Source organism: Neoarius graeffei, chromosome 5 (assembly GCF_027579695.1).
Source record: "Neoarius graeffei isolate fNeoGra1 chromosome 5, fNeoGra1.pri, whole genome shotgun sequence".
Lineage (NCBI taxonomy): Eukaryota > Metazoa > Chordata > Actinopteri > Siluriformes > Ariidae > Neoarius > Neoarius graeffei.
The window spans coordinates 7,837,722-7,862,349 of record NC_083573.1 but is presented as its reverse complement, the minus strand read 5'-3'; the positions used below and the strand labels follow the sequence as shown (position 1 = coordinate 7,862,349).

General features: G+C 41.5%; 1 protein-coding gene across 1 annotated transcript in view; it reads right to left on the bottom strand.

Annotated features, from left to right (window-relative positions):
* LOC132885865 (corticotropin-releasing factor receptor 1-like) overlaps nt 1-24,121 on the bottom strand; it is a 64,550-nt gene extending 40,429 nt beyond the window's left edge. Inside the window, exons 1-5 of the mRNA XM_060920386.1 lie at nt 24,098-24,121; nt 18,499-18,589; nt 15,745-15,789; nt 15,539-15,658; nt 307-392 (exon numbers count right to left, since the gene is read on the bottom strand). Coding sequence (XP_060776369.1) covers nt 307-392; nt 15,539-15,658; nt 15,745-15,789; nt 18,499-18,589; nt 24,098-24,121 — 366 coding nt within the window. The remainder of the gene's footprint in view (nt 1-306; nt 393-15,538; nt 15,659-15,744; nt 15,790-18,498; nt 18,590-24,097) is intronic.
* Between the last annotated feature and the right edge of the window lie 507 nt (nt 24,122-24,628).

Sequence of the window (24,628 nt, the reverse complement as noted above, 5' to 3'; positions counted from 1 at the left end):
TTAGTTTCAAACGTGAGTTCATCTAATACCACACTGCATCGCATCTCTCCAGCTTTTCTTATTCCATTTCATGGATATTGGGTCACTTGGGAATGCCTTATCCAACCCCACTATGTCTGGCTGATTTCGCTCTTGCTTGTTTATCTGAACGTTCCACAGAATTTTCTTCCTCTCTGGATCTCTAGCCATGATATTATACAAAAATTCATGCTTATGATCCCGACCACTTGGTTGGACACATTGTTCCTTTCTTCTTGCACGTGTTTTTGTGTACTTGTGTAAATGTGTGTGCACATCATGCATTACCTGGACACTGAGAATAGCTTTGCACTGAGAGTAGTTACTTTTGGAGGCCCAAGTCCCATTGGCCAGACACTTCCGGAAGATTTTATCTACGGAAGAGAAAATGAAGCAGATAAATTTGTTTGATAAATCTGTGAACTAAAAGTGAACCAATTTAATCCTTTTTGTCCTTTGTTTAACTTTCTCTTCTTAAATACAACACGTTATAATTGATGTATATCACTGAAACTGAAGACTTTCATATTTTTAAAGCTACAGGAGGTAATATTTTGGAATTTCATGCTACTTTCAGAATAACTTTTCATAATATAGGTTGTGCTATCATTAATGGAGCTCTGGCTAGCTAGCAATGAGAATAAATCCATTGAAGGTCATCAGTAGCTTCGAATCAAATTGGAGAACTAGAAGGGGACTTGGTTGAGCATATACCTCCACCAGGCCACATACTAGAATATCCAGATGTTTACGATGTTGACCTGTGTGGCAGTGGGAGCGTGGTCAAGCGTCGGTCTGTGACCGGAGGGCGGAGTCGGGGAAGGTAAGTGGCAGAATCACTGCACCTGATGTTAATTAATGTGTTTGTGTGTCTTCCCCAGTGACCGCGCCCTATTTCAGGAGAGAGAGCGAGAGCAGAGGGAGCTCTCTCCCCAACCAGATGACCGATGTGTGTGCGTGTGTCTGAGTGTCTCGGAGAGTGTAACGCTGAAAAGTGTCACAATAAAAAGAGTTTTGTGAACTCAGTTCTGGCCTGCCGTCCTTCTGTGCTCCACCCACCTATACGAACTGTCACAACCTGCATATCCAGATTTGCATCAAAATCTAATCAATTGTTCGTTGGCTCAACTTTCCTCCAAATTTCATCAAAATCCATTCCCTACTTTTTGAGTTACATTGGGAAGAGTAAAAAATAAATCCTGGCTCCGTATACATATCTGGAACTTGGATCCACAAACATGCCAGGATTTGCATCAAAATCTAATCAATTGTTCCTTGGCCCATGGCCCACCTTCCCTCCAAAGTTCATCCAAATCCGTTCACTACTTTTTGAGTCATGTTGGGAAGAGACAAAAATATCCTGGATCTGCATACATACAGTGGTGCTTGAAAGTTTGTGAACCCTTTAGAATTTTCTATATTTCTGCATAAATATGACCTAAAACATCATCAGATTTTCACACAAGTCCTAAAAGTAGATAAAGAGAAGCCAGTTAAATAAATGAGACAAAAATATTATACTTGGTCATTTATTTATCGAGGAAAATGATCCAATATTACATATCTGTGAGTGGCAAAAGTATGTGAACCTTTGCTTTCAGTATCTGGTGTGACCCCCTTGTGCAGCAATAACTGCAACTAAACGTTTGCGGTAACTGTTGATCAGTCCTGCACACCGGCTTGGAGAAACAGGCCCAAACCATGATACTACCACCACCATGTTTCACAGATGGGATAAAGTTCTTATGCTGGAATGCAGTGTTTTCCTTTCTCCAAACAGAACGCTTCTCATTTAAACCAAAAAGTTCTATTTTGGTCTCATCCATCCACAAAACATTTTTCCAGTAGCCTTCTGGCTTGTCCACGTGATCTTTAGCAAACTGTAGACGAGCAGCAATGTTCTTTTTGGAGAGCAGTGGCTTTCTCCTTGCAACCCTGCCATGCACACCATTGTTGTTCAGTGTTCTCCTGATGGTTGACTCATGAACATTAACATTAGCCAATGTGAGAGAGGCCTTCAGTTGCTTAGAAGTTACCCTGGGGTCCTTTGTGACCTCACCGACTATTACACGCCTTGCTTTTGGAGTGATCTTTGTTGGTCGACCACTCCTGGGGAGGGTAACAATGGTCTTGAATTTCCTCCATTTGTACACAATCTGTCTGACTGTGGACTGGTGGAGTCCAAACTCTTTAGAGATGGTTTTGTCACCTTTTCCAGCCTGATGAGCATCAACAACACTTTTTCTGAGGTCCTCAGAAATCTCCTTTGTTCGTGCCATGATACACTTCCACAAACATGTGTTGTGAAGATCAGACTTTGATAGATCCCTGTTCTTTAAATAAAACAGGGTGCCCACTCACACCTGATTGTCATCCCATTGATTGAAAACACCTGACTCTAATTTCACTTTCAAATTAACTGCTAATCCTAGAGGTTCACATACTTTTGTCACTCACAGATATGTAATATTGGATCATTTTCCTCAATAAATAAATGACCAAGTATAATATTTTCATCTCATTTGTTTAACTGGGTTCTCTTTACCTACTTTTAGAACTTGTGTGAAAACCTGATGATGTTTTAGGTCATATTTATGCAGAAATATAGAAAATTCTAAAGGTTTCACAAACTTTCAAGCACCACTGTATCTGGAGCTTGGACCCACATACATATCCAGATTTGCACCAAAATCTAATCAATTGTTCCTTCACCCATGATTCACCTTTCCTCTAAATTTCATCAAAATCCTTCCACGACTTTTTGAGTTATGTTGGGAACAGCCAAACAAACAGAGGCGAAAACATAACCTCCTTCAACAAAGTTGGCAGAGGGAACAAAATAAACCTAAAACCTACAACTTCGTCAATCCTTTTTCCTTTTATAGTTTAATACTAGACTCAACCAACCTGATATAAATAAATTTGATACAGAAGCGCCTACAAATCACAACAGCTATCAAGAGTACTTTTGCTAAACAACTTTGCAACTGGATAAAGATACAAATTCCACACTGAAGATAGATTTGTCAGTTTGGCTGCCTGTAATTGTGGAGTCAAACTTCGTTTGTGCCTGAATTTTTTTTGCTTTAACAAAAAATCTTACCGACTATAGTTTCAATAAGGCAACGCTCCACTTTTTTATTTAAATGTTTTTCCCCAATTTTGTTCGCAATGCTATTATTGCAAGAATGCAAAAATCAATGGGTAAGTTCCTAGATGCTATATCTGTATTTCCTATCTGTAGTTCCTGCTGCTATTCTGAGCAGATTCCATATTGTCATCGCCCATGACAGATGCCAAGAGACTTGGCACATGTCCAGAGAACGAGACATGCTGTTTTCTACTCGACCCTTTAACCTGCATGGAAACCAAAATACTGTACAGGTCATCCATGTTCTCATTCGAATTTCTGTGTCTGGATATCACTGTATCTCATTGAGTTTTGACATTTTCACCAACAAGCTCAGCAAATCAAAAAATATCCATTTTAATGTTTTATTAGTTAGAACATTGTCAAAATAAGGATTACTGCATAAGTGCTGTTGTTTTTTTATGCTTTAAATCCGTCACTGGTCGACTTCGAAAGAACCTACATTAACCTACACTCACTCATACATGTCAACCTATACGGCATGTCCGTATTTTATATGGATTTGATTCAATAAACGTAGTATACGGGCGTACAAATAAAGTTATATGGATTCTTTAAAAAAACTTCAATATTTATTTAGAGCTATAATCAATTCCCACGATGATAAAAGAGCGCATAACATTTACAAACGTACTGTACACCACAGAAAGCACAAACAGCCAGTAAAGAGTCTTATGAAATGGCGCATTATCTTGTGGTAGCGAGACTTCGTTCCACTTTTGATCATGCGCACACCGCATTGCGAGAATCCCGCCAACCGGGAAGTAACATTTTGTTTGAAACGCGTATTTCCACCTGAGCGACTTTCACTAGCGACTGAAAAGATTCTGAATGGGCACTCCGGCAAGATCAACACAGACACTTGCTGTGACATGCAGCCTCGTGAGGTATTGGTGCAGACTGCTAAAAAAGCTGTCATGGAGTACAATTCAGAACATTAGAGTGACACTTTGTGTTTTTGTCAAACATTGGAGCTTTGTATTCATTCTGAAGGTTTATTGTTATTAATATTGAATAAAAAGTAACTTGGATATATCATTGTTAATTATCATTCAAATTTTAGGTAAATTATTTTCATTTGCATCTTATAAGGATTTTATAAGGGAAATACGGATTTTGGAGGTTGGTTATACAGGTTTGATTGACCAAAGGTTGACATGTATGACTCACTGGCGACTTTATTAGGAACACCCCTACAGCCACCTGCTGATTTTTTTGAAGTTATCTAATCAGCCGATCCCTTGACAGCAGCACAATGCATCGAATCACACAGATACAAATCAAGAGCTTCAGTTAATGTTCACTTCAAACATCTGAATGGGAAAAATTATGATCTCAAAGTGTGACTTTCTTTCACTGTGACATGGGTGTTGGTTTGAGCCATATGGACTGGTTTGAGTATTTCAGAACCTTGCTAGAATCTCCTTGCGTTTTCACACACAACAGTCTCTAGAGTTTACAGAGAATGGTGCGAAAAACAAAAAACAAACATCGAGCGAGGGAGGGACAGTTCTGTGGGTGGAAACAAACGCCTTGTTGGTAAGAGAGGTCAGAGGAAAATGGCCAGATTGGTTCAAGCTATTTGGCCAGGAAGGATATAGCATTCATATCATCACTCTTTACAACCATGGTGAGCAGAAAAGCATCTCAGGATGCAACAGCAGAAGACCACATTGGACCACAAAACCCAAAAATGTAGAAATGTAACAACATGAAAATTACTTGTAAATTACTCAACAGAAATTTTTTTCAATACTGACAATTTTGGGATTTTATTCACCTTCAGAAATTAGGAGTAATGTAAACATACTGTATATCATTTAATCATTAATCACACTGCTTATAGGTGCTATAAAATAACTAATAACGGGAAGTAGCTTATTTTGCAGATGTTTAACATTAAATGTAACTATAAACAGATAAAACAAGTGTTGCCAGGCAGAACAAACTTCACCTGGCAGCACTTATTTTATACCTATATGTTGAAAATGGAAATATTTCTCAATCATCAGCTGTCAGGTTATAGTCCTAAGAAAATCCATGACCTTGAGTTTGACATTTCAAAATCATTCAAATGAAAGCCCATATGGCACGTTCTCATCTCATCTCATCTCATTATCTCTAGCCGCTTTATCCTTCTACAGGGTCGCAGGCAAGCTGGAGCCTATCCCAGCTGACTATGGGCGAAAGGCGGGGTACACCCTGGACAAGTCGCCAGGTCATCACAGGGCTGACACATAGACACAGACAACCATTCACACTCACATTCACACCTACGGTCAATTTTAGAGTCACCAGTTAACCTAACCTGCATGTCTTTGGACTGTGGGGGAAACCAGAGCACCCAGAGGAAACCCACGTGGACACGGGGAGAACATGCAAACTCCGCACAGAAAGGCCCTCGCTGGCCACGGGGCTCGAACCCGGACCTTCTTGCTGTGAGGTGACAGCGCTAACCACTACACCACCGTGCCGCCCACCTTCGCCCGATTACTCCCAAAATTTAATCAGGTAATCTACGGACCATTGCCCACCTACCCTGAAAATTTGAAGTCAATCGGTGTAACCGTCTAGACGCTAGATTGTTAACAGACAGACACACACACAAACAAAAAAAACAAACGAACAAGGTCAAAGGTCATAGTGCCAAATGAAAGCCCATATATGACTTCCTATATGTTGATCATGATAAACATCTCTGTCTCTAACCGCTTTCAAGTTAGAATGGAAAATATGCAAATTTTAGCAATGACCTTGACCCTCCTGACATTTGATCCTCAACCACTCAGAAAACTATGACAGATACCCCATCATGTACCATATCAATGGAAGCAGAATTGAAAGATGAACATTTTGGAATTGGTTTGATGTAAATATGATGAATATGAAGGAAGATATCGCAAAAAAATGATTTTGACCTTTTTGGTGACCTTGACCAGATGACCCTCAAAATGTTGGAGGTTCTATTTGAAACCAATGCCCATCTATCCTGAAAGTTTCATAAAGATTGGTCCAGACATTTTTCCATAATGTTACAAACAAACAAAGAAACCCCCCCACCCCCGAAAACAATACCTTGCCCCCTGGTGGATTCCGTCCCGGACGAGGTAAATATGAAGTGATATTCTTTAATCAATAAAACATTGTATTGTTAACACTAGCAAATTTTTGTGGCTTAAAAGGAATAAAACACTCACGGGCATGCTGTTCTTACAAAATAATTCATTTATCCCCCCCCCCATGCTTTTTTCCTACATTTGCTTTGTTTCGCTATTGTGACATCATAAATATCACCAATGGTAAGTCCTTTCCATTGACAGACAGAGTAGAGGAGAAGTGACACTGGAGACTCCTTCCAGAAAATGCAAAATGCAAAATTAACATCTCTGACCAGAGTTAAGAATCGAAGAGCACTGTGATGTTAGTATAGGTACAGTGGTGCTTGAAAGTTTGTGAACCCTTTAGAATTTTCTATATTTCTGCATAAATATGACCTAAAACATCATCAGATTTCCACACAAGTCCTAAAAGTAGATAAAGAGAAGCCAGTTAAACAAATGAGACAAAAATATTATACTTGGTCATTTATTTATTGAGGAAAATTATCCAATATTACATATCTGTGAGTGGCAAAAGTATGTGAACCTTTGCTTTCAGTATCTGGTGTGACCCCCTTGTGCAGCAATAACTACAACTAAACATTTACGGTAACTGTTGATCAGTCCTGCACACCAGCTTGGAAGAATTTTAGCCCATTCCTCCGTACAGAACAGCTTCAACTCTGGGATGTTGGTGGGTTTCCTCACATGAACTACTCGTTTCAGGTCCTTCCACAACATTTCCATTGGATTAAGGTCAGGACTTTGACTTGGCCATTCCAAAACATTAACTTTATTCTTTAACCATTCTTTGGTAGAACAACTTGTGTGCTTAGGGTTGTTGTCTTGCTGCATGACCCACCTTCTCTTGAGATTCAGTTCATGGACAGATGTCCTGACATTTTCCTTTAGAATTCGCTGGTATAATTCAGAATTCATTGTTCCATCAATGATGGCAAGCCGTCCTGGCCCAGATGCAGCAAAACAGGCCCAAACCATGATACTACCACCACCATGTTTCACAGATGGGATAAGGTTCTTATGCTGGAATGCAGTGTTTTCCTTTCTCCAAACATAACGCTTCTCATTTAAACCAAAAAGTTTTATTTTGGTCTCATCCGTCCACAAAACATTTTTCCAAAAGCCTTCTGGCTTGTCCACGTGATCTTTAGCAATCTGCAGACGAGCAGCAATGTTCTTTTTGGAGAGCAGTGGCTTTCTCCTTGCAACCCTGCCATGCACACCACTGTTGTTCAGTGTTCTCCTGATGGTGGACTCATGAACATTAACATTAGCCAATGTGAGAGAGGCCTTCAGTTGCTTAGAAGTTACCCTGGGGTCCTTTGTGACCTCACCGACTATTACACGCCTTGCTCTTGGAGTGATCTTTGTTGGTCGACCACTCCTGGGGAGGGTAACAATGGTCTTGAATTTCCTCCATTTGTACACAATCTGTCTGACTGTGGATTGGTGGAGTCCAAACTCTTTAGAGATGGTTTTGTAACCTTTTCCAGCTTGATGAGCATCAACAACGCTTTTTCTGAGGTCCTCAGAAATCTCCTTTGTCCGTGCCATGAAACGTGTTGTGAAGATCGGACTCTGATAGATCCCTGTTCTTTAAATAAAACAGGGTGCCCACTCACACCTGATTGTCATCCCATTGATTGAAAATACCTGACTCTAATTTCACCTTCAAATTAACTGCTAATCCTAGAGGTTCACATACTTTTGCCACTCACAGATATGTAATATTGGATCATTTTCCTCAATAAATAAATGACCAAGTATAATATTTTCATCTCATTTGTTTAACTGGGTTCTCTTTATCTACTTTTAGGACTTGTGTGAAAATCTGATGATGTTTTAGGACATATTTATGCAGAAATATAGAAAATTCTAAAGGGTTCACAAACTTTCAAGCACCACTGTATGAATTGGCCAGTAAGTGAAGATACATTGTAGGTTCTAGTGTAGGTTTATAGTGTATCTATGAGAACAAGTGGAAAGTTGTGTGTGTGTGTGTGTGTGTGTGTGTGTGTGTGTGTGTGTGTGTGTGTGTGTTCGTTCTCGGAGTGATTACTATGTGAGATTGATGGCCAGTAAAATTATATAAAGAGGTGAAGAATACCTTTGTGCCTGATCATTCACCCACACACACTTACTCTAATACGGTATGTACACTCGACAAACAGTCTAGCTATGTACTGAATATGTACTTAATTAATGTACTCGAGTAAAAATAAACCACAATACACATTCTGCTTGCTATTCCTGTTATCCCTGTATCATAATACATTATGTTTCATATCCCAAAAACAGGAAACACAGAATCCATACCACCCAAAAACATCAATCTATCTTCCCTCGACTTTCTGCAAACTCCACTCCCATGCACGTGACTCTCGTACAACTCCCGATTAAAAGTTCATTATGACACCACACGCAATCAGGTCAAAGATCATAAGAGTGATGAGACAGGCAGACGTGAAGATAAACCGAGTGAAATGGTTTGCCTCGCCTTAGGAAATAATATTCATTAATCATAACAAGACATTCTGTATGCTTGGCTTTACAGCTGCTCGTTTATTATTACTTGTAAAAAAAATGAGAAAAGTTTAATTTCCCTTTGCGCTATACAATATAAATATTGTGAAACAGTTTGTACAGCCACCCTTGGCCTTTGTAACTGCCTTCAAGTGATTTCCCATCCACCGAGAACTCAGAACACACATAAACCATCCCTGTTTACGACATCCAGTCAAAAAAACCCTGAATTTTCAAATCTAAGCGAACAGAAAAGAGCTTTTACTTCGTAATGTATGTGAGATAATACTCCTATTAGAAATAAACACATCTGAAATACATTGTGATAAATATTAGCCAATGGCAAGAGTGTTTCTTTTATTTAATTTATTTTCAGTTGATTTAATTTAATTGAAACGTTGCTTTTGGTTAGGCGACTACCATGACAACGAGTACTGCAAACTTCATCCATAGCAGGAAAATAAATGGCTTTTATATCGTCGAGGAAAATCAACACCGAGGAACAAATTATGGAATCGTCTTGTAATTTGCATTTCTCAAATAAACACCAGAGCAAGTCTACAAATGCAGATTAGTCTGCAGTTCAAAGAGAGCACTCGGACTTGGCGAATTGAAAGGAAACGGCTTAAACGAAAGCGCTGTCAATTCAAACAACGGAAAGGATTCGAAAACTCATGGAATATGGCAAAAGATGTTGGTTGTTCCTGGTCAGCTGTGTTGAAAATTTGGTGCGAGTATAAGCAAAAAGGGAAAGGTCAACCTCCGGGTAGACCAAGGAAGACGGCAAAGCATCAGGATAGAAAACTCAAAGCAATAATTGCAATAAATAAGCAATATGTCAAACAAATGGGCGGAACTAGGAGTCAACGTGTATCACAGAACTGTAAGAAATCGGCTAAATGAAAAGGGATAGCCTTATCGAAAAGCCAAACGAAAACCAACACTAACATCTAAACAGAAGAAAACAAGGTGACAGTGGGCTAATGAGACGCAATCATGGAGTGTAGGTGATTGGAAGTGATGTTCTGTAGCTGGATTTCCACTGCAAGTTTTCCACACAAGAGAAGCGATAGTTTAAAATTTTTGACAAAACCCAATTACGAATAATCTGTGTTTCCATTATGCGATTAAAGCTGGGTTTTTTCCTCTCACGATAGCTTACAGAGCACTCTTTTTTCATAAAGGTAGCATTTCCATTTGCTCTTCATGTCATGTCATGTGACTTAAATGAGTTCAACATGTTTCCATTTCAATTTTGCGAAATATTGCTTGACTGAATCATCTGTAAAACCACCTCATACAGTGGGGCAAAAAAGTATTTAGTCAGTCACCAATTGTGCAAGTTCTCCCACTTAAAAAGATGAGAGAGGCCTGTAATTTTCATCATAGGTATACCTCAACTATGAGAGACAGAATGAGAAAAAAAAATCCAGAAAATCACATTGTCTGATTTTTAAAGAATTTATTTGCAAATTATGGTGGAAAATAAATATTTGGTAAATAACAAAAGTTCATCTCAATACTTTGTTATATACCCTTTGTTGGCAATGACAGAGGTCAAACGTTTTCTGTAAGTCTTCACAAGGTTTTCACACACTGTTGCTGGTATTTTGGCCCATTCCTCCATGCAGATCTCCTCTAGAGCAGTGATGTTTTGGGGCTGTCGCTGGGCAACACGGACTTTCAACTCCCTCCAAAGATTTTCTATGGGGTTGAGATCTGGAGACTGGCTAGGCCACTCCAGGACCTTGAAATGCTTCTTACAAAGCCACTCCTTCATTGCCCAGGCGGTGTGTTTGGGATCACTGTCATGCTGAAAGACCCAGCCACGTTTCATCTTCAATGCCCTTGCTGATGGAAGGAGGTTTTCACTCAAAATCTCACGATACATGGCCCCATTCATTCTTTCCTTTACACGGATCAGTCGTCCTGGTCCCTTTGCAGAAAAACAGCCCCAAAGCATGATGTTTCCACCCCCATGCTTCACAGTAGGTATGGTGTTCTTTGGATGCAACTCAGCATTCTTTCTCCTCCAAACACGACAAGTTGAGTTTTTACCAAAAAGTTCTATTTTGGTTTCATCTGACCATATGACATTCTCCCAATCCTCTTCTGGATCATCCAAATGCTCTCTAGCAAACTTCAGACGGGCCTGGACATGTACTGGCTTAAGCAGGGGGACACGTCTGGCACTGCAGGATTTGAGTCCCTGGCGGCGTAGTGTGTTACTGATGGTAGCCAAGGCCGGATTAACTATATGGGCCTGCGGCACAGCGCCCAGGGGCACTAACCACTCACAGCCAGTGGGGGGGCACCACATGACAGAAACGTTAAAAATATTTTTCGTGAATGTTTGTACACTTAAAATGGTTATACACTTGACATTGTTAAATAGTCATATATAATTCATTATGAACACTAATTTCATAAGAACAGCAACAACAATAATCATAATTCTGAGCAAGAGTGGCCTATGTGACCATTAACCCCCCCTTTCCTCAACCTGTCAGTTGAGCCAGTCCACCTACGGTGAAATGTATCAATTTTTTCAAAACCGTGGTAGAAATGAAAAATGGACAGACATCAATTGAGTGGTTGTGCGAAGAGAAAATTAAAAAAGAGAAAGACTACAGGCGTGTAGCTGCAATTAAAAATGTTCCAGTGTTAGATTGTTTTTTTAATAAAAACATCGACAACTGCTGTCACTACCAGCGCTGAAGCCGGGGAGGAGGGGATGTGCGAAGCCACTTTAAGCCAGGTAGAGATCAGTTCACACCATGGTGACGAGAAGGAAGACGAGGGTGTTATGGATGTCAACCCAGCGCAGCCGACGCCAGTAGAACACTTCTCTATTTCAACTGATCCTGCGCTATGGGGAGAACATGTCTAGGTTCATACAGAACAGATACTCTTTGAATTGATACACATATGTACATTGTACATCTGAATATGCCGTACTGGATGTTATTTGAATTTATATTTATATTTCGAATTGAGACATTTGAATATGTTGCCTAGATCGATGCTATTTTAATTGATACACATTTTGGATGGACACATTTGAATATGCTGTATTGTATATAGATGGATGCTGTTTAAATTGCTGATGCTGTTTGAATTGATACACATTTTGAATTGAGACATTTTAATATGGATAGAATAGAGTATGGATGCTTTGAAGGTTTTTATTGAGACATACAAATATATGCTGCTCATTTTTGAATAAGACATTTCAATATGCCTACATGCATATCGTTGGTTGTTTTCAGTGAATTTGATGGGCTGATGTAGCCTACTTAATAAATTTTCAATGAGGAAGAATGACCTTGTTTATATGTACTATTGTTTATGTATATGCTACTATTTTTGACAGCAAAGGGCAAGGTTTGTGAGTGTGTGCAGGAGGTTACTGAACACGTGCGCGCAGGGTGGTGATGGTGTGTGTGTGTGTGTGGGGCACTTGAGGTATAGTGCCCAGGGGCACCGCATTGGCTTAATACGGCACTGATGGTAGCCTTTGTTACTTTGGTCCCAGCTCTCTGCAGGTCATTCACTAGGTCCCCCCGTGTGGTTCTGGGATTTTTGCTCACCGTTCTTGTGATCATTTTGACCCCATGGGGTGAGATATTGCGTGGAGCCCCAGATCGAGGGAGATTATCAGTGGTCTTGTATGTCTTCCATTTTCTAATAATTGCTCCCACAGTTGATTTCTTCACACCAAGCTGCTTACCTATTGCAGATTCAGTCTTCCCAGCCTGGTGCAGGTCTACAATTTTGTTTCTGGTGTCCTTTGACAGCTCTTTGGTCTTGGCCATAGTGGAGTTTGGAGTGTGACTGTTTGAGGCTGTGGACAGGTGACTTTTATACTGATAACGAGTTCAAACAGGTGCCATTAATACAGGTAATGAGTGGAGGACAGAGGAGCCTCTTAAAGAAGAAGTTACAGGTCTGTGAGAGCCAGAAATCTTGCTTGTTTGTAGGTGACCAAATACTTATTTTACCGAGGAATTTACCAATTAATTCATGAAAAATCCTACAATTTGATTTCCTGGATTCTTTCCCCCATTCTGTCTCTCATAGTTGAAGTGCAGTGGCGTGCACAGATAGACACGAGGTGGTGCTCAAGCACCTGCCCCTCTGCCCTCTGTCCAAAAAAGTGCCCTTTTGAATTTTTTTTTTTACAGTTTACTGAGGCCAATGTCGACATGATCTTTTAGAAAAGCCGCGGCATTAAAAGCGTGTGTGAAAATAATGTCCCGATGTGTGCCCCCTCCGCACACACACCGGACCTCTGTCTCTCTTGCTCTGTCACGTGAACAAGCGTGCAGTGCATTCAATGTGAGGTTGCAGCAGCATAGCGTCCTGGAAGCCACGGCCTTGTCGTAGCGCAGACAACACATCGGGCAGTCAGTCAGCTCTTCCCCTGCCCCACCAGCCAGGTAACACATGAATCGAGTGAAGATGTATTGTTTGCCCTCTAAGCCCAAGCTGTAATTATTTTGTCGTGAAGTAGCCCATCGCATACAGAAACAACTGCACACAAGTATTATATTTTTTGCTAGACCATTTTCAGATTTAGGAAAACAAAAATTTCTTTTTCTGTTTTGTTCAACTAGAGATTCCTGGCAAAGTCAAAAAGCCTTGATGTAATAAATTAACATTAAGTGGTTGTTTTACACCTTTAAAAACTAAAACGGGTCAGTGGCGACCCGAACACAAGAGGAGGGTTAAATCTCAGACTTTTATAATAAGGTGTTCCACATGCGCAAAAAAGTGCCCTTTTTTCCCTCCAGAGCACTTGCCCCCCAAAATGTCTGTGCACGCCACTGTTGAAGTGTACCTATGATGAAAATTACAGGCCTCTCTCATCTTTTTAAGTGGGAGAACTTGCACAATTGGTGGCTGACTAAATACTTTTTTGCCCCACTGTATGAGCTTCAAATTGTTTTTGCGATATTTGAGAGTTTCTTTTCGAAATTCCTGTGTTTCCATTACTCGTTTTTTAGTTTGTGATTTCAAATTGCGTGTTAAGCAGATCAATGGAAACATAGTTAGTGATGAATCATGACTCTGCACTGGCCAAGGAGTTGATGCTGTTTTACGTCATATATGTGATTTGTTTATTTGCTTCGAAGCTGGGTGAACATCCTCTAAGTGTTGTGAATCCATCATTTTTGCCAGGGGTTGTATAATAATGAGAAGGAGAGAGTGACAGTGCATGAGAAGAACAATTTCATGTCAGCAAGGTCATACCACACACTGCAAGCTAGAAGGGTACTCGGTAGAGTGCATACCTCTGCCAAGCAACATATTATCGACATCAAAATCAAAATAATTGAAGCGAGCATAATACTAAAGCCGTACACCAAATTTCATCTAAACCCGTTCACTACTTTTTGAGTTATGTTGGGAAGAGACAAAAAAAATCCTGGATCCAGATACATATCTGGATTTGCATCAAAATCTAATAAATTTTTCCTTAGCCCATGCCCCACCTTTCCTCCAAATTTCATCCGAATCCGTTCACTACTTTTTGAGTTACGTTGGGAAGAGTAAAAAAAAAAAATCCTGGATCCAGATACATATCTGGATTTGCATCAAAATCTAATCAATTGTTCCTTGGCCCATGGCCCACCTATCCTCCAAAGTTCATCCAAATCCGTTCACTACTTTTTGAGTTATGTTGGGAACAAACAAGCAAACAAACAAATGAAGGCGAAAATATAACCTCCTCCAACAAAGTTGGCAGAGGTAATGAAAAACTAATACAACACCTCATCTCATCTCTCTCTCATCTCATTATCTCTAGCCGCTTTATCCTGTTCTACAGGGTCGCAGGCAAGCTGGAGCCTATCCCAGCTGACTACGGGCGAAAGGCGGGGTACACCCTGGACAAGTCTCCAGGTCATCACAGGGCTGACACATAGACACAGACAACCATTCACACTCACATTCACACCTACGGTCAATTTAGAGTCACCAGTTAACCTAACCTGCATGTCTTTGGACTGTGGGGGAAACCGGAGCACCCCGAGGAAACCCACGCGGACACGGGGAGAACATGCAAACTCCACACAGAAAGGCCCTCGCCGGCCACAGGGCTCGAACCCGGACCTTCTTGCTGTGAGGCCACAGCGCTAACCACTACACCACTGTGCCGCCACTAATACAACATTTTATCAAAAAAATACATTATTTTTACAGCTAATCATTGTGTAGCTTTTCATCATCTCATCTCATTATCTGTAGCCGCTTTATCCTGTTCTACAGGGTCGCCGGCAAGCTGGAGCCTATCCCAGCTGACTACGGGCGAAAGGCGGGGTTCACCCTGGATGAGTCGCCAGGTCATCACAGGGCTGACACATAGACACAGACAACCATTCACACTCACGGTCAATTTAGAGTCACCAGTTAACCTAACCTGCATGTCTTTGGACTGTGGGGGAAACCGGAGCACCTGAAGAAAACCCACGCGGAGAACATGCAAACTCCGCACAGAAAGGCCCTCGCCGGCCACGGGGCTCGAACCCGGACCTTCTTGCTGTGAGGCGACAGTGCTAACCACGACACCACCGTGGCGCCCGCTCTTCATCATATGAAATAAAAATTTTAGCAGTCGGGTCAGGGTGTGGTTATCAGCATCGTTTCTAAATGCTTCCTGTATGCTTTGTAAAATGCTATGTTGGTGGTGTTTCATAAAATGTGATGTTTTAAAATCTTTCCTTACTGGTGGTGTTGTATCGGACTCCATAGAGGATTTCTGGGCACGGACGCGACACCATCTCCCCAGCCACGCTGCGTGGCCAGCAGGTGCCGATGCCATCGATAGCTGTTCTGCAAAATACACCTAAACAAAGAGCAAAGGATTACCAGTCTATCATCGGGGAGGAAATGGATGGCACGACAGAGAACAGCTATAACCATGACACATACCCGAGTTATTAGTGTCAGAGTGATTAGCAGGCTCCAGATGGTACACTGATTAAAGAGAGACAAAATAAAAAGAAAGTCATGTACATGCAAGCAAAATAGGGATAAATCCATATCAACACAAATTTGCTGACCAATTTTAATTTAAACAATGACAACAACAATACAGAACCAAAATATATTTGTTGACGTTCTCTATAGTTTTGAAGTTGCTTTAGAAAACATAAAAATGAAAACAAAAAAGATCTTCATTTCAGTGCTCGCTCTAAATTCTGGTCGGCTGGTGAGGTTTTCAAGAAAACATAGCATCCTGACCAACTACTGATGTCTTGAAGCTAACATTTACTTCTGATTACTAAAACTGCATATTATTATCGAGCATTAGTTAACTTGCTAATTAGCTGTTACTCAGCTTAGCTACAAAAGCTAAGCCTGGTTTGTTTTGTTTTTAAAGAAATGTATATGTTTGTAAGATGCTCATTGTAATTCCTAAAGTTAAATTTGGCTAACTTAACCAAATGGACATTTTATGTAACATGCTAGTTGTGTAGTTGCTTAGCTAGTTCAGTATGTTCGTCAGCTTGATCTTTGATACAAAAAAATAAGCCTAAAAGTTACTGTTTATAAGTTGCGAGAAGTAATTACGAATGTTAAGTTTGGCTAGCTATCATGACATGGCTTTTACAGACTTGCTAGCTAGCTAGCATTAGCTGTTCAGCAGTTAGCCATTATCTTGGTTGGGTTTTTTTCTTCTTCTCCAAAAGCCAAGCCTAACTGAAGTTTCTCTGCTTACAAATAGCTATAACTCAATCTTAATACTAAATTTTGTGAGCTATCATCACATGACCTGACAGCAAGCTTATGTAACCTGCGAGCTAGCATTAAATGTTTGGATTCTTAGGTTTAAAGTAAGTCCTGATATTACGTTTGGCTAGTTTTCATAACACGACCTGACTTAACTTGAGAGATAGAGTTATTTAGGTAGTTAGCAAACAGTTATTAAAAAAATTACAAAAGCTAAACCTTTGTGAAATTTTGATATTTTAACGTTCTTATATGTAATTCATAATCATTGCTAGAAGTAATTAATACTATTAAATTTGGTGAATTATCATGGCATGACCTGACAGAATGCTTACATAATTGCTAGAGTTGGTTTTCTAGCTAATTAGTCACGTTAGCTTACTTTCCGATGCCCAAGGTATGCCTTTTTGAAATTTCTGTGTTTGTATGTTGCTACGAGTAATTCCTGATGTGAAATTTGGCTAGCTATCATAAAATGACCTGAAAGACAGCAGCTTAGGTGACTTGCTAGCAAGGTGTTTCGCTAGCCAGCTTTTTGATATGTAGGCTAACCCTGTTGAAAACACTGAGCGAGAGATTGTGAGTAACTAAATGTAACAAAAAAGAAAACAAAACAAAAAAGGAGAGCCACTAGAAGCCAAACGAGTAATTGTGGACTTTGGTATCATGATAATATGCTAATATAATATTGTGTTAGCAAGTTAGCTCAATGTTCATGACTATTCCATACCCTCTACAAAGTGTATCAGTGACAGGACTGTAAGGATGGCTATCTAACTGACTGAATACATACATGTCAACCTATACGGAATGTCCGTATTTTATACGGATTTGATTCAATAAACGTAGTATACGGGCGTACAAATAAAGTTATACGGATTCTTTAAAAAAACTTCAATATTTATTTAGTGCTATAATCAATTCCCACGATGATAAAAGAGCGCATAACATTTACAAACGTACTGTACACCACAGACAGCCAGTAAAGAGTCTTATGAAATCGCGCGTTATCTTGTGGTAGCGAGACTTCGTTCCACTTTTGATCATGCGCACACCGCATTGCGAGAATCCCGCCAACCGGGAAGTAACATTTTGTTTGAAACACGTATTTCCACCTGAGCGACTTTCACTAGCGACTGAAAAGATTCTGAATGGGCACTCTGGCAAGATCAACACAGACACTTGCTGTGACATGCAACCTCGTGAGGTATTGGTGCAGACTGCTAAAAAAGCTGTCATGGAGTACAATTCAGAACATTAGAGTGACACTTTGTGTTTTTGTCAAACATTGGAGCTTTGTATTCATTCTGAAGGTTTATCGTTATTAATACTGCATAAAAAGTAACTGGGATATCTCATCTCATTATCTCTAGCCGCTTTATCCTGTTCTACAGGGTCGCAGGCGAGCTGGAGCCTATCCCAGCTGACTACGGGCGAAAGGCGGGGTACACCCTGGACAAGTCGCCAGGTCATCACAGGGCTGACACATAGACACATACAACCATTCACACCTACAGTCAATTTAGAGTCACCAGTTAACCTAACCTGCATGTCTTTGGACTGTGGGGGAAACCGGAGCACCCGGAGGAAACCCACGCGGACACGGGGAGAACATGCAAACTCCGCACAGAAAGGCCCTCGCCGGCCACGGGGCTCGAACCCAGGACCTTCTTGCTGTGAGGCGACAGCGCTAACCACTACACCACCGTGCCGCCCCTAACTGGGATATTTTGTTAATTATCATTCAAATTTTAGGTAAATTATTTTAATTTGCATCTTATAAGGATTTTATAAGGGAAATACGGATTTTGGAGGTTGGTTATACAGGTTTGATTGACCAAAGGTTGACATGTATGTGAATATGAGATTAAAGATGCTCTCTCTCTCTCTCTCTCTCTCTCTCTCTCTCTCTCACACACACTCACACACACACACACATGCAATGAAACGCACATGTGTGGTTTCCAGAAGCCAGCATTAGCACGGCAGCGCAGGTGAGATCAGCTGACACCTTCATAACCACAAAAGACAAGACAAACAAGACCTGAGAAAAAAAAGAAGTGAGACAGGAGAGAGAGAGAGAGAGAGAGAGAGAGAGAGAGAGATGCCCAGAGAAGATAACATGTCATTCTTTTTACATTCAGTTGATCCCACATTTTTTTTTTGTATGAGAGTTGGCTATTTTAAGAAATGAACAAGTTGCAGACAAGCCAAAGTCAACATTTCATATGAGTCTATATCAGCTGACCATTCAGCTTCTGGGCCTGCATGTAATAACAAGCTTAATATCAACATCGCGCTCATTACATCGGCATTCATGAGAATGCAGTACGTTTTCGAATCATGAACTTCGCAAATTAATTTGAGTATATCGATGGCCATCATCGTGTATGCACGATATAAAACACTTGGGGGTGTACTGTTATAGGAAAATAATCAAATCAGAATTTAAAACAAATCAGTTTTATTCCTTCTATACCACAAGGATTTGGCAATACTGTATTTACAGCTACTTAGGTTATTAAATAACAGCAGCTGTGACAGCAATTCGGTCGCAATATGTTACGTGACTTCTGCAACATTCTGAAGGCCAGATAAGCTACATGAACGGGTTTTTTTTAAACATTTTTAACATTTTTTTGGATGGAGTCTTTGGTGTTGGCGCTTCCATCATGGGAAAGTCTTCAGAACAGAGGAGTGTGCACATTTTTGCATTTTCTTTGTAACCTGACAAGCTGTTTTTTTTTAATGGGTGAACAACTGTTTATAGCTACTATAATAAAATGCTAATAGAAACTAACTCGATTCACAAATTTTCCCCGACATTAACTGTAAACCAAAAGAAAACGTACACCATGTCATTCTTCCTTTACGCTTTTTCAAAGTTCCTCCTGTGCCAAGATCTGGTCTTCCCAGGCAGTCTCCCGTCCTGGTACTAACCAAGCCCTTAAGGCACACTGGGCAGCGCTGATCTCCGTTTCTCTAGCTCTCTCACCTCTAACACAGCTAGGGTTACAGTGAGGGGCCAGTCCTCTGGTAACTGAGACTTTACGTTCTTTAGTACTGGCAATTTGCTTTGGTGTAAGAGGAATAAAACATCTCGGGATGTGCCGTAATTAGAAAGCAATCAACTTCAAGGTGCTAACAGTAACTGCCCTTCGTATCAAGTTTCATCACACCACATCTTCATTGATTATTTTCCTCTAACAGCACGCTCTGTCATGTTTTCCTGCTTATACTCTCAGCTGTGCAGAACGAAACAAAATGTTGCAGGAAGAAATGGGAAAATAGACCACTGACTAAACACGCTGGAGTCAGAAACAAAACAAGAGAAGTGACATTTATTTATTTATTTATTTATTTATTTATAACTGTATTTTATTGATTGTTTAATTACAGTAGTGATTCATTTTTAACTGACCATATATGATGATCAGCCATAACATTACAATCACTAAAAGGTGAAGTGAATAACATCAATTATCTCATTACAATGGCACCTGTCAAGGGGTGGGATATATTCGGCAGCAAGAGAACAGTAAGTTCTTGAAGTTGATGTGTTGGAAGCAGGAAAAATGAGCAAGCGTAAGGATCTGAGCGACTTTGACAAGTACCAAATTGTGATGGCTAGATGACTGGGTCTCAGCATCTCCAAAATGGCACATCTTGTGGGGTGTTCCTGGTATGCAGTGGTTAGAGAACTGACACCTTTCCCTTTTAGCCAGCATTCACTTTCTCAGCAGTTTGTGCGACAGTAGGTAGCTCTTCTGTGGGATTGGACCATATGGGTTAGCCTTCGTGCCCCATGCAAATTAATGAGCCTTTGACACCCATGACCCTGCTGCCAGTTCACTGGTTGTCCTTCCTTGGACCACTTTTGGTAGATACTAACTATTGCATTCCGGGAACACCCCGCAAGTTGTGCCATTTTGGAGATGCTCAGACCCAGTCATCTCGCCATCACAATTTGGCCCTTTTATATGCCTAATATATCTTACCCCTTGACCAGTGCCATCGTCGTCATTGTTCCTGTGAACCGATCAGGAGTCACAGGGGGAGGTTGGGGCGAAAGAGCTAGTTGACAGTGGTACCATCAAGAGTCTTTAGCCCCAGGGTTCCTTTGGGGGCACCAAAGACAGGACAGGGTTCAAATGGGTGGCTCACAGTTTGGAGGGCACCACAGGAGCAGTTCTCAGAAGCTGCCATGCCAATAGTGTGGAGGAAGGCCTGAGTTTTCCCCCAACTGGTGCGAAGACGGTTCAGCCTAACCCAGGCAGGGTGTGGGAGGGAGTGCCCAGCAGGTTTAGTGGAGAGCTCAGGGATGTAATTGTGCAAGGTGGAATTAGCACCCTCCCATTCCTTGCACCACTGATCCATGATCCAATCAGGGGTGAGGGGGGTGCTGTTCTCAAGCTCTGCAGCACACACAGCAAAGTGCTTGCGGTTAAGGTGCGGTTGAGTATTAACTTTGCTGATGTTTGACACCAGGCTGCCCGGGATGCAGGATTTCTATGCGAGTTTGAGAACCAGGTGGTTCCTTCGGATGCTATCAGGTGGGATGCCTGGAACAACAGGCAGCATAGCAGTGGAAGTGGGAGCCATGCATCCAGAGATAACTCTCAAGGCATCGTTGATCACAGTATCGATGGCTGGGGTGTGGTAACTATATGCCCAGACCGGCACAGCATACTCTGCAGTGGAGAACACCAATGCGAGTGTTGATGTGCGAAGGGTGGTGAAGTCAGCACTCCAGCGGGTACCGGCGAGCTTCTTGATCAGGTTTGCCAGCTTGGAAGACTTCCACGACTGCTTTCAGGTGGGGACCAAAGGTAAGGCTACAATCGAGATTAACACCAAGGTACATGGGCTGTGGATCAAATCTCAGGGTTTTGCCCTTATGCCGGATGATCGGGTCTTTCTTGGCCAGATGGTTTGCAAGGTGGAATATGGAGCAGACAGTCTTTGTTTCGCTGAGTTTTAGATGCCATCTGTGAAAGTACTTGTATAAGGTGGCCAGATCCGATTCGAGGGTGTGCTGGATGGCCTCAAAGGTCTTTTCTGAGAAGGCGAGAGCACTATCGTCTGCACAGATGGACTGCTCTGAGCAAGTTGGTGGGAACTCTGCAGTGTAGATATTGATGAAGACTGGGGCAAGGACAGATCCCTGAAGGAGGCCATTTCAAAGAAGAAGGAACGGTTCTGGATAAGGGGCATGATGAATTTGACCAATTTCATGTCCAGTAGTATTCTGAGATACAGGCCACGGTGCCATACTGTATCGTAGGCAGCTGTGAGGTCGATGAAGATTGCCCCGTTTTTTTCCTTGCGCTGAAAGGAAGCTTCAATGTCATGTACAAGGCGGCAGATCTGGTCTGTTGTAGAGTGACCTTTACGGAAACCAGCTTGCACATGGGGTAGATGACCTTCAACAATGTCGTCTATCCTCACTAGGATGATCCGCTCCATCAGTTTAAAAGTCATACAGAGGAGGGAGATGGGTCAGTAGCTCTTCGGATCATCTGCCAGTTTTCGGAGTTTCAGGATGGTGGTGACCTTAGCCTGTCGCCAGATGGCAAGGAATAGTCAGGGTATCCAGGCAGTCGCAGAGGAAGCGGTGGAGCCACTCAATGGCCCGCAGGCCCATGTTGGCCAGGAACTCTGAGTGTACCAAGTCAAGACCGAGAGCTTTGCCATTTTTCAGGTAAAATATAACATCAAAGAGCTGCTGGGTGGTAATGGGGCTGGACAGAGCACTGGAGGAAGGGAGCTCTGCAGAAGCCAATTTAATCTCTGCATTTACTGAGTGCCTCTGAGCTTTAGCCTCAGGGCTTAGATCTTTCCATTTCCGGTTCTCAACAAGTGCAGGTGCAATAAAGTTTGCAGAAACTGGACAGGGCTTTGGCTTCATGCTTTTTCCAGTGAGGCGAGTGATGGTCGACAAGACTTTGTGGCTGGAGTGAGTGAAGTCAATACTCTCCACTGTGTCTTTCCACCTGGTATGCCTCTTAGTATCAAGAGCATCCAGGAGCACCTCACTCTTCCTGGGTTTCTCGCTGACACAAGCCTCATTGTACTCTTTGAGTGCTCTTTCACATTCTCCATCCCAGCAAGGGATGTATTGGCCACGTCAGCCTCTGGGGATCGAGGCTTTAGCTGCCAAGGAAAGCATCTCAGTGAAAGCAGAGTAAACTTATGATTTCACAGCAGTTGGGCTCAGGAGGTCTATTGATAACGAGTCTGTTAGGGGTGCAAACTTCTCCCGGTTGGATTTGCGAAAGTTCCATCGCTTCTTATTGAGGCTCTGGATCTTAATTTCGGCTTTAGTACTGACGATGATCGGGTAGTGGCCGGAGCGAGGGAATTTGTCCAGCACAGTGCGGACACAGTTAGGAGCTAGGTCAGCAGACGCAAACGATAGGTTGGGATTAGTCCACTTCTTATGGCGGCCCGAATAGAATGAGAGGTGGTCTTTGGCTTCGTACAGTAGATGGAGGTCGAGTGAGTCAGCCCATTAGGAGATCGTTTCCCCGTTAAGGTTGGAGTCAAGGTAGCCCCAGGTAGGGTTACGGCTGTTAAAGTCTCTGCATGCGATGACAGGTGCCATAAGTCTTGGAAGATGCTGTTGGTTGACTAAGGAAGGTGGGGACTTATAGAAATTTCCGATTTGGCATCCATCGACATCAATGATGTTCCACGCAATGGGGCTGTCATTGGTAGATTTCCGAACAAGTTTGCCGTTCAGCCTTCACGAGTGTATGAGGCGATGCCATGGTGTTTGTGAGCGATAAAGTCAATGGTATTGAACCCTTCTATGGTAAGTTTGCCTTCATCTTCAGAGTGCGTTTCTTGCAAGACGATAACGTTGACATGGTTTTGGTCTGCAAGGTGTCGGATTAGATCACGTTTAGCTCTGGTAAGCCCTTCGACGTTGAGCTGGAGCATGCGGATCTCGGTAGTAGCCATGAATGGCTCGTTCTTAGAAGAACGTGTGTTCCCAAGAACCGTGTGACCTTTGAAGGTGACGTGTGAATTGATATCGATATCTATTATCTGGTTTGACAGGTGCCATTGTAATGAGATAATCACTATTATTCACTTCACCTATCAGTGGTTTTAATGTTATGGCTGATGGGTGTATTGGATAATTGTTATTTTCCATTTCTATAGCTGCGACTCATTAGATCTTGTCATTTTAGACATTGTTTAAAATAATTTTCCATAATTAAGGGATTACTAGTTGAGCTCATACACAATCAGATGTGGAGGATTTACACATTCACACAAGGCAATACAACAATTTATGTTCAATCATTCACGTTAACGCAGCCTAACGTAGCACAGCACTATTCTCTTGTACACACACACCAAATGTATTTTTCCAGTCCAATCCTGCTCCTTGAATCCTCCGAAACTGTACATTTCAGCGTGTTTGACTCCTCACACGCACACGTTCACAGCCTGAAGGGCTTTACAATGAGCTGATTCAGGTGTAATGGATCAGGAAAAGTGAAAACGTGCAGACACTTAAGGAGGTCTGGAGAAAAGGTCTCACCTTTAACATTAGACAGATCCACATTTTCCCTTCCAGTTGATCAGATAGCAGGCTTTCAGTCAGTTCAGCTTCTGAAACAACATTCTGTTTGACTTGAGTGAGGTTTTTATTTGTGCCTTTAGTGTGAAGCAGTCTCCATTTCCATTCTTCCGAGCTGTCATATTTAGAGAGCTGTCACATCCCATGGAAAAGAAGAGATCTTTAACCTGTGTGTGTGTGTGTGCGTGGAGCTGTTGCATGAGTGAAACAGGGCTGCATTCATTATCCTGTCCAGGATGAAAGTTATTCGCAAGAAAATATTAGGATTTCCAATTTAAAAACAAAAAAAAATTACACATGTCCAAAGAAGCAGAAATAATATCCAAGTACTTTTGTAGTGCATGCAATATGAAGTGAAACATCCAGTGCAGGAAAGTCCATAATATTTCCAGGAGATAAATGTCCAGAACTTTTTTTCTGTTGTTTTCTTCATTTATTTATTTGTTTGTTTTGCCCATTTAATCGAGCTCCTATTAATCCACGGATCTTCTG